The following is a 16,868-nucleotide window of genomic DNA, read 5'->3' on the forward strand; positions in this document are numbered from 1 at the left end:
CACAAAAGATCTGAATAAGAATTCCCTGACATGTTCTGTAATTAAGCCTGATGTAAGTGAGTGTATTTGATGTAGGCATCACACAGTGCTGGTGTCTATAACACAGAATCCCTGCCAGATGTAGGTAATAAATCTAGCCTGATCCGTACAACAGGCTCTCCGTTTTGTTTATTGCATCAAGGGGCGTCTTTGAGCTGTAATCTTTCATATGCATCACTTCCCATTATTTGCTTTTATTGATTTAAAGTGTCTTCGCAATGAACCCCTTGAGACTGTCTAAGCGGTTTTGTTGTATATCATGGAAAGAATATAGAAAACGGACAGGGTTTTACAACACATATTCGGAGATAAGCCAAGTGTAGGAATTGTTTCAGAGGTGGGAAGTAGCCCAAAGGGCTTTCACAAATGTCTTTTTGCAGTGAAATGGACATAATTGTGCGGTGTTTAAAACTTTAGTGCCGGTATTTATGTGATGTGTGTGTTATAATATAAAAGATAAATTGCCCTGGGCCAGCGCTCAGTCAGCACATGAAGTAAGGCAATTATTTTTACTCAGTTTAGATTGTGCCTGGTATTTGTCAAAAGTCTTGATTTGGAAATGTTTCTAGATAGTACTTGAACTTGGCTGTAGCAAAACTAAATAACCTATGGACCTTGCATGAAAATGTTTGCAGTTGGGTCCCTGTCCTCTTTCACTGTTGCTTAGCATTGCTCTTTTTAAATGAGTGGGCCCTAGGGCCCCAATGTTCACACTTGCTAAGGCTGCCCTTATGCTAATCTGCCACTGGCTGGATGGTGTCCTTTGCAACTGACTCCTGGTAAAATATTGGGCCACTTTTTTCAGGTAGTTTTAAATGAAAGTTGAACACAATCATACTGTTAGGAATTTTTAAAATAATGTTTATTTGTCTTGTTTTAATGAGAATGTATTTATATAGCTCTCTTGTGACATGAAATATAAATGTGGTGGACTTTTATCTTAAGACTTTTTGCCAGAAATGTTTTAATGTATATTTATTAGGAATAGCAGTAAGTATATCAGCAGTGTTATGGATTGAAACAATTGTTCTTTAGCTTATCTGCTAAACTGTAACTGGCTAACATATCAACATGGCAACCAAACAAACTTTTGCTTTCATTGGTCTACCTGCTGGCTGTAAAGTGGCTGCTATGGGCTACTGACTAGGTGCAAATCTGCCCAGGGTAGACAAATGAACTCACTGTTACGATTGGTATCCCAAACCCAGAACAAACTCCAAGGTCCCAGTCGTGGCTCAGTCTTCCGCCTATTACAGCCACCTATCCTTTCGGGAGGAGCCCTCCCCGGGTGCCACAGGTCTTAGCGTGAGAGGACCAGGGAGAGAGTTCTGGGCAGGCGAGTGAACCGTACGTGGTACAGGACCGGAGGAAAAGCATAGTCGAGGTCACAGACCAGATCAAACCAAACAGGAAAAGCAGTACAGGAGGTTCAAGAATAGTCAGGGTCACAGGTTGGGTCAAACACACCAATATCGCAGTACCAGACAGGAGGTTCAAGAATGGTCAATGGTCAGGACAGGCAACAGACCAGACGAAAACCGTGTCAGGAATAACAGGCCGGGTCAGGAATAAGTCAAAACACAGTAGAAAGCACCCAGAAACTTCAGAAAAGACCTTGATAATTTGACACGGCCTCTTTAAATATTTAAACTTTGCACCAAAACGCCATGACGTAATGATGCGCGGCGCCTAAACCCAGAAGCGCTCTCCATAGAGGAGATGCCCATTGACCGCAGAAGGTTAGAGCTGCGGGCATCCTCGCCAGGACAGCACACTCCCATTGTTAAAAAGTCACCGTACTGAAGAATGTTGGTGACTAGAGAAGCATAGCATGTGAGTTGCCAGCTCTGTTTGTGTGGTCACCACCCAAGAATAGCTACTAGCACCATTGGTCACAGGATAGATTGTTCATTTTCAATACACACGTGTAGAGCTGAATCATAAGATATACAAGTAGAAACAATAGAATTCTACTTTTATCCAATGATTCAGCAGGCCAATTTCCAGGCACCATCAAAAGTTTCTGACCTGCCCAATGGACAAGCTGACTGATATCCTTGTCTTCTGCTGATATCAGCCATACACACTGAATATGATACAAACTTTGTTTCATACAATATTATCTGTGTCTATGGCCACCTTTAGGCTAATTCTTTTTACTGCTTCTTTTAACTGAATTTAAACACAATAGGGGCCCAATGATATGTCATAAAGAAGTTGAGGAAGCTATTCATTTATTCCCCAAAGTTGCCACTGTGTCTCATACAGGATAACATCACATACAAGTCAGAAGGCCCGCTTTAAAGAGACATGGAAAATAAATCAATGAGGAAAAAAAATATTCACTCGTCTTAGGTAAATCATTATGGTAGAGTGGCCCTTTAATATGATAACTGCATTACTACACAATGCATGGTAACTGCATTACTACACAATTTGTGCTTATGAATGAGGAGATGGGCAATGAAATATTTATTTTGTGTTCTTAGAGTTTTGGTGTAGTGTAACTTATTTTGATTTTAGTAACTAAATGTAAATTGTGCACTCTTTTTCTCTCCGTAACAGTGTGTAACTGTGATCTGGCTCAGTCTGGCTTCTTCTTTAAGAACGGAGAGTATATCTGTACGCGGGATTACCAGCAGCTCTATGGAACCCGATGTGACAGCTGCCGAGACTTCATTACCGGGGAGGTCATTTCTGCCCTTGGACGGACATATCACCCCAAATGCTTTGTGTGCAATATTTGCAGGTATTAAACAACACAGCGCATTTAGCATTTAGACCAACAATGGCTGAAAATTGCTGTTAGTCATCAATTGATTTTTTTGTTCAATTTTTAATCAAACGGCATGTAGACCCGTGAATAAAATTTGCCTAAAATGAAATATACATTTAAAAGTGGTTGTTTTTTTTAATGTCAGTGAGAATTTCAAAAGCCACTGCATACCCCTTCATGTTTTTGTTTTGCAATTCAACACTTTGCAGCTCAAAGGAACAAAAAATGAAAGCGTTTGTATGGAATGACAATAGTATGTAATGTTGCTGTGCACTGGTAAAACTGCTGTTTTGCTTCAGAAACACAACAATGGTTTCTATAAACAAGCTGCTTTGTAGCCATGGGGGCAGCCATTCAAGTACAGGATAGTCAGTAGATAAAAGATAAGTTGTGCAGAATCCCATTGTATACTACAGAGCTTATCTGTTATCTGCTGTGTATCCTGTGCCTTTCTCCTTTTTTAACGTTGAATAGCTGCCCTCATGGCTACACAGCAGCTTGTTTATATAAACTATAGTCAATTTTCCAAATCAAACACATCAGTTTTACCAGTGCAGCACAACAGTACACTTTTCATTTTTGGTGTTACTATTCCTTTAAACTAATATCTAGTAAAGACAAAAGTGGCCCTAGCAAAGAGGCAGTTGTTTTAATTCCTGATGGAAAGAAGAATAAGATGATGTTGCATTTCATTTGAAATAATCTTGGTATTTTAAGATCGCCCAATTCTGTTAAAGGGATACTGTCATGGGGAAAAAAATGAAAAAATGAATCAGTTAATAGTGCTGCTCCAGCAGAATTCTGCACTGAAATCCATTTCTCAGAAGAGCAAACAGATTTTTTTATATTCAATTTTGAAATCTGACATGGGGCTAGACATTTTGTCAATTTCCCAGCTACCCCCAGTCATGTGACTTGTGCCTGCACTTTAGGAGAGAAATGCTTTCTGGCAGGCTGCTGTTTTTCCTTCTCAATGTAACTGAATGTGTCTCAGTGAGACATAGGTTTTTACTATTGAGTGTTATACTTAGATCTATCAGGCAGCTGTTATCTGGTTACCTTCCCATTGTTCTTTTGTTTGTCTGCTGGGGGGGAAAAGGGAGGGGGTGATATCACTCCAACTTGCAGTACAGCAGTAAAGAGTGATTGAAGTTTATCAGAGCACAAGTCACATGACTTGGGGCAGCTGGGAAATTGACAAAATGTCCAGCCCCATGTCAAATTTCAAAATTTAATATATAAAAATCTGGTTTCTCTTTTGAGAAATGGATTCAGTGCCGAATTCTGCTGGAGCAGCACTATTACCTGATTCATTTTGAAAAAATTTTTTTTCCCATGACAGTATCCCTTTAAGCCCCATACCAAAACGAGTTAAAAAATCTACCAAGTTCCTTACAGCTTTTCCACTTTAGGATTTAAGATTACATTTTCTAATTAGGTAAAATTGAAAGCTGGTTTCCCATTGAGTTTCTTATTAGTGATGTATGGGCCAACCCAATACCCATGGAACCCGCGGGTCATTTTACAAGCGTTTAGCTATTTGTAAAAATGCATCTGTCAAGTATGATATTGCTTTGCTGTGTTTATAAACCATTAAAAAATTTGAGATCCATAATGATTGATTGGATTCAGTCAAATACTGAAAACTCAACAAAATATGGGGATGAAAAACGAACTAAATTCTAATCCTAAAAACGTCACGCTCCAAAAAAAGGTGTCACGTTCTGTTTCCCTGGGCTTTAAAGTCATATGAAATTAAGGGTTTGGATTTGCATTAGTCAGGCACTCAGGATCTGGCCATATCAGAATTCTGCAAAAGACTAATTTGGACACTGGATTTGATGTATCCCTAAATAAAAAAATATATAACGAACATTTCATTTAAAAACACAGTTCCTACTTACCCAAGGAGTCATGTAATTAAAAGTAATATACATTCAACTTCTATCATAAGAGACCACCATTTGGTGTGACCGATATATGTGCCCTTGATAAAGAAGCTACAGTTTTTCACTGAAAACCAGTAGGACATGAGGGACCTAATGACCCCTACCATTATCCATATATCTCTAGCCTGTAATGTCAGGTAGAGGAAAGTGGTGGGTCGACTATTCTGAAATATCTATTACTTCCAAGACAGGTTGTTCTTCCCAAGTACATTATGTATTTCCACTCAATTCCACTACCATAAAACATGTGCCCCGGTTTTTGGCAACTCTGCCCTCCAGCATAGTGCATATTATAAAGAGAATTCACCAATAATCTCAGATACATTAGATAATGCTGGAAGAAGTGAAAGTGGGAAAGTGAAGGAAGGCAGGAAAGAAGACATGGACATAGAAAGGAAATTATAAAAAAGCAGAAAGCACTAAGCAACAAAATAGAATGTGAGTAGGGTGCTTAGTATCTTTTGAGTAGATCTATAAATGATATGGTTGTGGGTCTGTGATACTTCATGTGTAACAATACCCATGTTGGTGGTGCATCAGTGGCATGGAGCACTGTACCTTAATTATACTCCAACAGCTACTGTCTTTCACTGTATAACATTATGGTGGTGCCTTAGTTTACTGCCCTAAGTGTAAAATATGCTTAGTGTGCCAGTACTGACTAACTTATATTATTTTTAATTTACTTGGACAATATTTACTGATTCTTGCTGTATAAAATGCATGATACCTCTTGCTAGACAATGTGTTTGGATGAAAATGGGTCTATTTGAAATCCTTGTCCATACATGGCCAGCACCCACAGCTTTTTTTGTTATAGAAAATAATTACATATTTGCTTTTCACTATATTATATACTTAGATTGCCATGGATATGTTGTGTCCTTATGTGGCACCTTTCACTTCCCCTGTAACTCTGCCCAGCAGGCACAGTTGAAAATGATTTTTATTTTTGCCTTTGAGCAAAAGACGCAAAACTCTTAGCCTGACTCAAAAACAAAAGTAAAACTAATTTAGGCTAATTTATCTATAATGCCATGTTAGGATTACAAATTATCTTTAAACAGCCTGTGTGTGTGCACACTTGGGGGCACATTTACTTAGGGTCGAATATCGATGGTTAATTAACCCTCTATATTCGTCCGTCGAAGTAAAATCCTTCGACTTCGAATATCGAAGTCGAAGGATTTACCGAATTTCCTGCGATCGAACGATCGAAGGAAAAATTGTTCGTTCGAACGATTAAATCCTTCGAATATAACGTTTCAAAGGATTTTTAACCATTGATAGAAAAATTTTCCTTCTATCAAAAAAAGCTAGGGGACCTTCTCCATAGGCTAACATTGATGCTCAGTAGGTTTTAGGTGGTGAAATAGGGGGTCGAAGTTTTTTTAAAGAGATAGTACTTTGACTAACGAATGGTCGAATAGTCGAACGATTTTTAGTTCGAATCGTTTGATTCAAAGTCGAAGTCGTAGTCGAAGATCAAAGTAGCCAAAAAAATACTTTGAAATTCAAAGTATTTTTCCTTCTAATCCTTCACTCGAGCTAAGTAAATGTGCCCCTTAGCCTAGCCAACCAAAAAAATCAGCGTCCGCCTATGATGCAGCACCTATATACTAGGGCCTCTTTCCTCCAGTACTTCCTAAATACATTTCCCTTCTTCATGCCTTTGGAGCCACCAAACACATACGTCGCTCAACCCACATAATCTTTATAACATATCCATTAAAGATTTTTTGTTTGTACGGCCCTTTAATGTGTGAAATATTGCAGACATTGTCTCCACCTTGGTCCAGCCATTTACTTTATTTCCTAGCTGGGAATGGTGGCAGCTGCCTCTATAAATGCATTCCAGCTCTAGGGTGGGTACTGCTACTCTGATCAGTTCATGAAACTATGGATTACACTGCACATTTACATACACACACACACATATATATATATATATATAATATAATATCAAAACAGGGGGGTTGTGGGAGCACTCTAAAGGCTTTAAAGTATATATATATAAGTATAATAAATGCTATTGCATATGTACCCAAAACAGGGGTTATTTTGTTACAAAGTTATGATCATAAAATTGATAAGCCACCATACCACGTCAAGGTAAACCCCGAATGGCAGTCCCTAACTTGTTTTATTTATTTTTTATGTGCATTCTAGCATTACCTGTAATCAGTCCATTGAACGCTGTTTTTTCACTGAGGGCTAAATCCTCCCCAGCCAGCAATCAGGCTTTTAAAGGAGAGATATTCCCAAAACAAACGCCCAATTTTAAAAGCATAGGATCACCACTAGTTTAAAGGGGGGGTATGGGGTGCTACAACCACTGAAGCTATGCCACAGCTCCTGGCTAAATATACAATATCAAAACAGGGGGGTTGTGGGAGCACTCTAAAGGCTTTAAAGTATATATATATAAGTATAATAAATGCTATTGCATATGTACCCAAAACAGGGGTTATTTTGTTACAAAGTTATGATCATAAAATTGATAAGCCACCATACCACGTCAAGGTAAACCCCGAATGGCGGTCCCTAACTTGTTTTATTTATTTTTTATGTGCATTCTAGCATTACCTGTAATCAGTCCATTGAACGCTGTTTTTTCACATATATATATGTAGAACAGCCTCCGTATACTATGGAGAACAGCCAATAATGCTATTTATAGCTACATATATAAAATAGCAAGTGTTAGCAAATATAGACACAGATATGACAAGGTCTGTTCATATGAAGTGTTCTCTTGTCGACATGCTGTTCAGCAGATGACGGGTATATATCTGAAGTTTCTGTTTCTATAAATGTTAAGATAAACATATTGACATAGGTTGTTTTTTATGTGGAGTCTAATTTATTTGTTTGCTTAGCTTTAGTTTTACAAGTGGTAGCTGTCATCCTAGTTGCTCTTTTGTGGGCAATCTGATCCATGAAACTTGGCACTCCATTTTTTGTCATAAAAATAGAAGAACGATTGATTAGATTACCAAATAATGATTAATTAATAATTTTATTTATAGGGCTCATTTACGTCCACAAGCACAGTGGGCAACTTGTGCTTTTCCCCCTTTGTATTGACCTTTAAACTGCTTTCATTAAAGGTACTTGTGCCAAAATGTGCTCCTAACAATTCTGCTTAGTTCCACACCACGTTGATCAGACCTTTCCTTTCCTGCCTTCTGTTCCAAATGCTGAACCTACTGATGTAAGGGACTAGGTGAGAGCTCCTCGTTTCATTTTGCACCCTGCGTAAATAGATACATGCAATTGCATCTCGCTATGCAAACACTGGAAATATTGCTAAGCAGAGAAAATATTTAGTGCAACTGCACCTGATTTTCGGCAAAGGCCATGCACTTAATCCATTTCGGTCACAATTGCAATAGGCAGCACAGCATTTGAGTAAAGATGATTATGGGGTTACCCAACTGAGTATTTAATTAGAAACCCTATTGTTCTTAGATAGCACTGCAGGAGGTGGCTGCCATGTTTAGCCTCATGACATGTGGTGCCCAGGTGCCCTTGTAGTGTTTGCAGTAATATGTGTTTCAGAAGCTGACCTGATTATGACCAGCCAAAGATGGTGGCAACCAAGCAAGCTCTAAATTTGTCAAAGAGGTATGGGGCATATGTGAGGTGCCCAAATGATGCAATCTGGAGGTGGGTACGGCTTGTGCAGGGAGCAGACTGGTTAAGAGGGAGGGGGTCAGTGGCGTAACTACTGGGGGTGCAATTGCACCGTGGCCCGCAACCTCTTGGCACCCACCAGAGCTGTAATAATCATATCACAGGTGGCAGGGCAGGGGAATTTTTTCAAAGAGTGTGTCCAGAGGGTAGTGGGTACAAGTCCATGGGATTGGGATGCACATCCTGCACCCAGGCACGTCCACAGCTTTTTACACCACTGGATGGGGTTTCATTCCCTTCAAACAAAGTTCAGCACACGGCTTTAAAGACCCAGCATGAAAACAATGTATTTCTGAAGCTGGACAAAGCACACAAAAGTTACAGTCCTAAACAACCCTGTAGCCTTCTGTGTTACCAATTTCTCAGAACTGGCAAGAACAATCAAAGTTTATATAGCGATTCTGATATCTGTAAAATGTTGCCAAAATTTACAGCAATTGTACTGGATAGAAAACTAGATTAAGCTTGCTATAAAGATGCTTTTAATTGGGGATTTTTTGCACAGAACAGAATGTTGTAGATGACACATGGTTTAGCCTCTCCCCACTCTGTGCTTTGCTAATCACAACAGGGTTGTGATTAGCAAAGCACAGAGTGGGGAGAGGCTGGGAAAGCAGCTGTGCTGGCCTCTATTTTAGGTCCCACTAGAAAACAGCTGTGCATAAATACAACACCCAGCTAGGAAAACAACCCCAATAAAGTCTATCCTCATTCCAATATAAGGACCTCTTAGGCGGCCCAAGATTTGTACAGGGCAGAGTACTTTTTTTACCTTCTGATCCCTTGTTTGTACTGGTCTGTTTTGTAGATTTTGGTTGAAATCTTTATATGAAGTTCAAAGCTGTGGACGAGGTCTGCTGCAACCATGTGCTCTAATCATTAGAGGCATGTTATAATCAGAAATTATTATTTTTGATTGATTCATAACAATAGGAGGCGTGTGTGAATTTCCTTACCATCCCTGCCTGCTGAGTAAAAAAACAGGCTTGCTTCCTCCACCAAGGTAATATTCCATTCTGTAGCATCCCTTGAAAGCACTAGGCCCCCTAACAAAAAAAAATCAGAGGGTCTACCTGCTTGCACCTCTAATTTAAAGGAGAAGGAAAGGTTAAAACTAAGTAAGCCTTATTAGAAAGGTCCATCTAAATATACCAGTAAACCCCCCAAAGTAATGCTGCTCTGAGTCCTCTGTCAAAAGAAACACCACATTTCTTTCCTTCTATTGTGTACTCATGGGCTTCTGTATCAGACTTCCTGCCTTCAGCTTAAACCTCATTGGCCTGGGCAAGAGCATGCTCAGTTTGCTCCTCTTCCCCCGCCCCCCCCTTCTCTGCTGTAATCTGAGCCCAGAGCAGGGAGAGACCCAGTCAGGAAGTGATGTCACACCACGTTAATACTGCAGCTCCCATCCTAAACAAACAGAGAGTTTCTAGAGCTTTTTACTCAGGTATGGTAAAACATTCTACAGAATAAATATAGCATTCTATCTTGCACTATTGCAGCTAATCTATTGGCAATAAAATGCCTCCGTATCTTTCCTTCTCCTTTAAGGTAGGAGAGGGGCTGGGGAAAAAGGATGTCTCCTTTTGCCTGGGCCCTGCTGTATTGTAGTTATAACACTTATTCTCCCTTCTGTTTAACTTATTTACCAACATTTTTGCATCTGGGGCACTTTACCATGGCAAAAAAAATCAAATGTTTGACTCTCCACATGAGAGGTGTGGTTTACCCTTTGGATAAAGTTTAGTATGTTATAGAATGGCCTATTCTAAGCAACTTTTCAATTAATCTTTATTATTTCGTTTTGTAGTTTTTTTTAAGTGTTTGCTTTATTTTTCTTTCCAGCTTTCAAATGGTGGTCAGATACAAATGCTTTGTAACACTACAATTGTATTGTAATTGCTACTTTCTATTACTTATCTTTTTTATTAACGTCCTCGCCTATCTACATTCCAGTCTCTTATTCATATCAATACATGGTTTCTAGGGTAATTTGGACCCTAACAACCAGATTGCTAAAATTGAAAAATTAATAAAAATTAAAAACAATGGCAGACTGTCTTAGAATATCACTCTCTATATCATACTAAAATTTAATCTAAGGGCACAGACACACGCTCAGATTCGGGGAGATTTAGTCTCCCGGCTATATATCGCCTCTTCTTCAGGGCGACTAATCTCCCCCGAACTGCCTTCCACTGGCTAGAATCGAAATCGCCCATGGGATGGCACTCGGATCACTTCATTTTCCGAAGTCGCCCAAAGTTTCCTCCTGAGGCAGCTTTGGGCAATTTTGGTTCGATTGCCATCCTGCCGGCAATTTACATTCTAGCCGGCAGGAGGCAGTTCGGGGAGATTAGTCGCTGGGCAACTATTCTCCCCGATTCTGAGCATGTGTCTCTGCCCTAAAGGTTAACAATCCTATTAATAATTTTCTTAAATACAGTTTTGTACACAAATAATAAAAATGAAAACCATTTGCAGACTGTCTCAGAATATCACTCTCTACATCATACTAAAAATTTATCTAAAGGTGAACAATCCCGCTAATCATTTTCTTAAAGTTTTGTACACTTTGGCGTTAACTTTCTTTTCTTTCTCTGAAACCAACTGAGAGTTTCCTTGGCTGTGTGTTTGGGATCATTGTCTTGCTGAAATGTCCACGCTTGTTTCATCTTCAGCATCCTGGTAGATGGCAGCAGATTCTTATCAAGAATGTCTTGGTACATTTCTCCATTCATCCTTCCTTCAGTTATATGAAGTCTGTCAGTACCATATGCTGAAAAACTGCTCCACACCATGGTGTTACCACCTTAAAACCTCATTGGTATGATGTTTTTGGGGTAATGTGCAGTGCCATTTGTCATCCAAACATGGTGTGTGCAATGACATCCAAAGAGTTAAATGTTGGTGTTATCTGATCAGACTACAGTATATTCTCCCACAATTGCATTGTCTTTAAATGAGCTTCAACATGCCTTTTCTTCAGCAGTGGAGTCTTGCGTGGTTGAGTGCATTACTTATTGTTTTCTTTGAAACAACTGTACCTGCTAATTCAAGTTCTTTCTGAAGCTCTCCACAAGTGATACTTGGCACTTGGACAACTCTTCTGATTATTCTTTTGACTCCTCTGGCAGACATATTGTGAGGAGCACCTGGTCGTGGCCTTTTTAGATTGCAATGATGTTTTTTCCACTTCCAGATTATTGCCAGAAGGATGCTCAATGGAACATTCAGAGGCTTAGAAATACATCAGTAACCAATGCCATCAGTATGTTTTGCAACAATAAATTTGAGATATTCTTGAGAGAGCCCTTTGCTTTTACTCATCAGTTAAACCAGTTAATATTAATTTGCACTGATGGGGCAGGATTGCTTTCTAAATACTGACAGATTTCAGCAGGTTTCTTGGCGTTCCATGCCTTTTTGCACCTCCTTTTATTAATTTGTTCAATACTTATTCCCTGTCATTCCACTTTACAACACATAACTTTTTAGTTTTTTTTGAGTTCTTTGTATGTGTGGGTAACTTGGGTTGTTATGTCAATAGCCCCATTAGAAATATATTTACTGAAAAAACGTTGGATGTGTTCAATGCTTATTTTCCACCCTTTGTATATAGTTAAAGTATATAATGTGCTGTTACACAAAGTAGATGTAGCTGTTAGTCTCCCTTTAAAGGACATGTAAAGGCAAAAAATAAAATCCCATTTTTACTTTCTTTAATGAAAAAGAAACCTATCTCCAATATACTTTAATGAAAAATGTGTACCGTTTTTATAAGAAACCTGACTGTATGCAGTGAAATTCTCCCTTCATTTACTGCTGTGGATAGGAATTGTCAGATGGTCCCTAACTGCTGAGCAGGGAAACAATCATACTTATGAACAGCAGGGGGAGCCCCCGCCTTACTTCCCAGCCATGCCGAACTCAAGCAGCTTTGTTTATGATGATCCCTAAGCAGCCCAGACCACACTGAGCATGTGCACAGTCTTAGTCTTGCAAAGATGTATAACAAAGTTACAAGATTACAGCCACCTGTAGCCAACTTTGAAAGCATAAATTATTTGTTTGATTAGGCTTGTGGTGCAGTAAGTTCATGTTTATATTTAGTATACAAAATACAGCATTTCTAGCCTTATTCTATTTTAGACTTTACATGCCCTTTAAATGTAATATGGCTGCTTAGTGGATCATTTAGCTTGGGCTTAAGTACTTATTAAATATGCATAGAATCTCTCTAATCACAGGTAATGCCAACAGAAATGTGTTTGTACTCATTCATGAGCTACAGCCTTAATGCAAACTAGTAGAACTCAAAATTCCATTGATGAATGTAAAATCTTTGTGGTACGTGCTCTGCAATACAGCTCTCAATACAGCTCTCTCACCTCCATTTGAGGCTGAGCTACAAGCCCAAGCTTTAGCACTTTCAGAGTTTATGGGTATTGTAGTTCAGTTTCAGATTGATAACCCAGAATAATGCCTTCACTGATGACGGTGATTCATCATGACTGAGTGTAAGATTTGCACCATCTCATGCTTATATCTAAATGTATTCTAATAAATAAAAAAATACATTCCGTTTTCCTTCTGTATGTTACTGGCCCTTTACGTTCTGAGATTCTAGTGTTATGTATCTCGTTCTGCAGCCAGCATACTGTATGTTACTGGCCCTTTACGTTCTGAGATTCTAGTGTTATGTATCTCGTTCTGCAGCCAGCATACTGCAATGAATCTCAGTCGACTTATACCACCTGCCTCGCTTTTCAACTATTCAGGTGCCCCAAGGCACATGACTTGGGGCAGCTGGGAAATTGACAAAATGTCTAGCCCCATGTTAGATTTCAAAATTGAATATAAAAAAATCTGTTTGCTCTTTTGAGAAATGGATTTCAGTGCAGAATTCTGCTGGAGCAGCACTATTAACTGATTCATTTTGAAAATATTTTTTTTTCCCATGACAGTATCCCTTTAATGTAAACTAAAAGCATGAAACTGGAAAGTGGTAAAAACACCTGCACACAACCAGCATATTGTATTCAACAGTATATACTGTACCTCCTGGCATCACTCTGTTTCAAAGCATGTAAGTGTATTAAGCAGACAAAGACATTTTATAAATTATTTTGTTGATATTTCTCTCATTTCTCTCTTTTTTGCAGGAAGTCTTTTCCTATTGGAGACAAGGTGACCTTCAGAGGCAAAGACTGTGTGTGTCAGAACTGTTCCTACTCTTTAGTTAGTGACAAGCCCATCAAGATTCATGGTCCAAGCCGTAAGTTTAAGGAAACATTTTGGCAGTTCTAGTCTTGAGAATGCATTTTCTTACTGCCAGTTGCATGTCATATTTAGTTATAATTCCCAGTAATAATTTTTGATCGACAAACTGCTACTTGCATTATCCTGTATTTGAGGAAAAGTGACCACTAGGCATGTGAACTAGTGGAAAACCAATCATAATTAATCAATAATATTATAGGTATGTGTATTGTGTTTATGTGCTATGGATATTGGTTGGTTCAAGGTTCAAGGGTCAGACATGTTTAAAATGTCATCTGTCAATCCACAGGGCAAATGAGGATGTGAAAAGGAACTGCAGCTGACTGTAGCCCATACAATTGGAACATGTTGCATGGCCCTTAGGTCAGAAAGTCAGAGAATATACCCAATTGGCCAGTGTATGCCCGCCTTAGATATGGGGCTGATCCTCTGGCCTCCACTTGAGCCTATGTGGACATGGTGGAAACCCACAAAGCAGATTCTAGCTCGAAAATATGTTGCCAAGTTGCCAAATGAGCTCTCGGCTGCAATGAAGCTTGGGCCTTGTCTATTCTGTTAATTAAAGGGAACCCAACGGGTCTATCTATGCTGAGAGCAGGAACCTAATCTTGGGCAGCTCTCCTGCTGGAGCAGCACTCTGAGGCTGATGGCACAAGAGGATTGATTAAGCCGGCTAAAGAAGGCTTGCCCCCTATCACATCCTAAGTTTCCCATTTATGTTTGTAGGAGATGGTAGGGGCCCTTGGTACCATTAACCTCAGAGCTTGTTTCAGCAAGAAGTCAACTAAGCAGGAGCTCTCTGCCCTAGCTGACCCTCCAGTGAAAACAGGGGTGTGGTGTTACCTGACAGGGGGGCAATCGGCAACTGTCACAAAGACCCTGTACTTCACTTGTAGGCTACCAAGGTGACGGAGCAAAATGGGTTGTTCAACACTCAGTATAACAACTGCATCGCCCTGGAGCAAGTAATAGCCTGTTGGCCAAAGTTCAAACGGGGTCCTTGTCCAAGAGTATTTTCCACCCCTATAATATGAACAAGCCACAATCAAATATAGACCAAGAAGGCAATATGCTTGTTCTCTACATGGGACAATCTGCTACCAATTTTGTTAAGAGAGTCTGCATTTGAATGGTCATCTTTTGTTTCGTTCAGAACCCCATAAGAGAACAAGATTTTAAAAGGTCTAGAGGAGGGTATATAATGTCCTTTACCAGTCAATAACTGATAACCGTGCTACTCTGAATTAGGAGAAGAAAAATACACTTTGCTGATATACAAATGTGTTAGACACAATTAATTCATTTTATGTAGACACCAAATTTCGCATAGCTGCAGGGGCACTACTCAATGTAAAAGCACATTTCTTCTTGCCTGAATTAAAATTGGTAAATAACCCCTTTGTTCAGATTTACACATTATCTATATGCTAATTAAATGCAAATTCATTTAAAAAAAAAATGAGTGAACGTATAGTAAATATGAGTCCAATAATGAGTCACCAGAAAGCTCAATTCCCACCACCCCTGCTGCTGAAGGTGCAACCATATAGATCCTAAGCCCGCTGCTGCCTACCGAGGCATTCTGGGAATTTTTTTTATTTCAGCTGGAAGACCATTGAGTTACAACAGGAATGTTCAACTTTTTCAATGTAGAGATACAGCTTGTGGGTCAGATTATATTAAATGAAATGTGTAAAGCCTGTGGACAAACTGAGGGAATTAATATCACTTTAAGGGCCTCCGGGTGGCCGTCAATGGCTTATATCACTTCTGTTGTAACTGTGAGGTTCAGCACCTTGGACAGCAGATAGTGTATAATGAAGGGAATAAAGCTGGAACTTCTTGACATATACCATGGCACCTCTGCATGTGGGAGATAAAACCTTACACCTATTTCTGGGTTTTCTGATGTAGGCTTTTGCTTTCTAGTCCTAATCTATTTTGAGAGCTCCCACCCCCTTCCACTGTTGCTGTACCGGCTTCAAAATAATATGATCTAGGTAGAAGCACAAGAATAGCGCCGATTCCCTGGCTGCTTTGCTGACAGAACATATGTAGAGCACAGGTAGTATCAGAATCCATGCTGCTATGCTGTCAGTGGGCTTTGGAGCGTGAAACAGTGGCCATTACAGGGCTCAGAGGCTGGGAGGAGGCAGGAGAATAAATCCAATAAATGAGATCATGCCCCCTGTGTGTCCCTCTGTTTTTCTCCTCCCCCACCCGTCTTTCTATCCCTTCACCCTCCCTTCATTCTACATTCTCTCTCTCTCTCTCTCTCTCTCTCTCTCTCTCTCTCTCTCTCTCTCTCTCTCTCTCTCTCTCTTGGCACACAGTTTTCCTTTTTCCCGTCTCTCTTAATCTGTGTCTCTTTCTGCATTTTCTCTCTGAACAAATAACTACATCTGAGAAATGACTCTCTATACTGAGGGAATTTATCTTTCCTTTCACTCTTCATTTGTGTCTTCATGCACATTCCTTTCTCTCTCTCTCTCTCTCTCCCCCTCTTGTTCTTTTTCCATTCCTGTTTGGCTCAGTACTATTCACTCTTCCACCCCTCTGTTCCTCTCAACACACCTACATGTCGACTCTGGCTGAGAACGATGGGAGTTGTAACTTCATAGCAACTAGAAGGTTGCAAGTTAATACATTAAACAAATATATTTTTGGACTTACTTTCCAATTCTATAATGTTCAGAGAATTATTAGCACAATCGTAATGGGGCCTTGAACATAGTCTACAGTAGGCTACTTTCAGATGCCTTAAAGGAAATGTAAAACCAAAATGAAAAATTGTGTAGTATATAAATTATAAAATATACAATTTTGAAAGCTTATTTAATTATAGGCATCTTTGCAATTTATATGAATGTAAAAATTTGTTTTATTACCTGAAATGTCGATTTTACTACATTACTACGCCTTAACGTTGGAAGGATGTCTTTTTATTACACAGTGTTGTATTTGCCTCTCCCTTTTTGCCTTTCTACCCCTCTTTTTCCTTTCCCACTCTCATCAATGCCTCTATGTACCCAAAGATGAGATAATACTTGCAATAATAATAGGATAAACTGAAGTAGCGATTGGGTAATAGTCTATCACTCAGACATCAGTACAGACAATGGTAT

General features: G+C 39.4%; 1 protein-coding gene across 10 annotated transcripts in view; it reads left to right on the forward strand.

The window, feature by feature from the left end:
* ablim3.S (actin binding LIM protein family member 3 S homeolog) overlaps positions 1 to 16,868 on the forward strand; it is a 164,361-nt gene that overhangs the window by 96,115 nt on the left and 51,378 nt on the right. For all 10 annotated transcript variants that reach the window (XM_041588712.1, XM_041588713.1, XM_041588714.1 and 7 more), the window contains exons 3-4: positions 2,605 to 2,788; positions 13,626 to 13,738. In XM_041588712.1, the coding sequence (XP_041444646.1) occupies positions 2,605 to 2,788; positions 13,626 to 13,738 (297 nt within the window). The remainder of the gene's footprint in view (positions 1 to 2,604; positions 2,789 to 13,625; positions 13,739 to 16,868) is intronic.

This window comes from Xenopus laevis, chromosome 3S (genome assembly GCF_017654675.1).
Source record: "Xenopus laevis strain J_2021 chromosome 3S, Xenopus_laevis_v10.1, whole genome shotgun sequence".
In the NCBI taxonomy this organism is placed as follows: Eukaryota; Metazoa; Chordata; class Amphibia; order Anura; family Pipidae; genus Xenopus; species Xenopus laevis.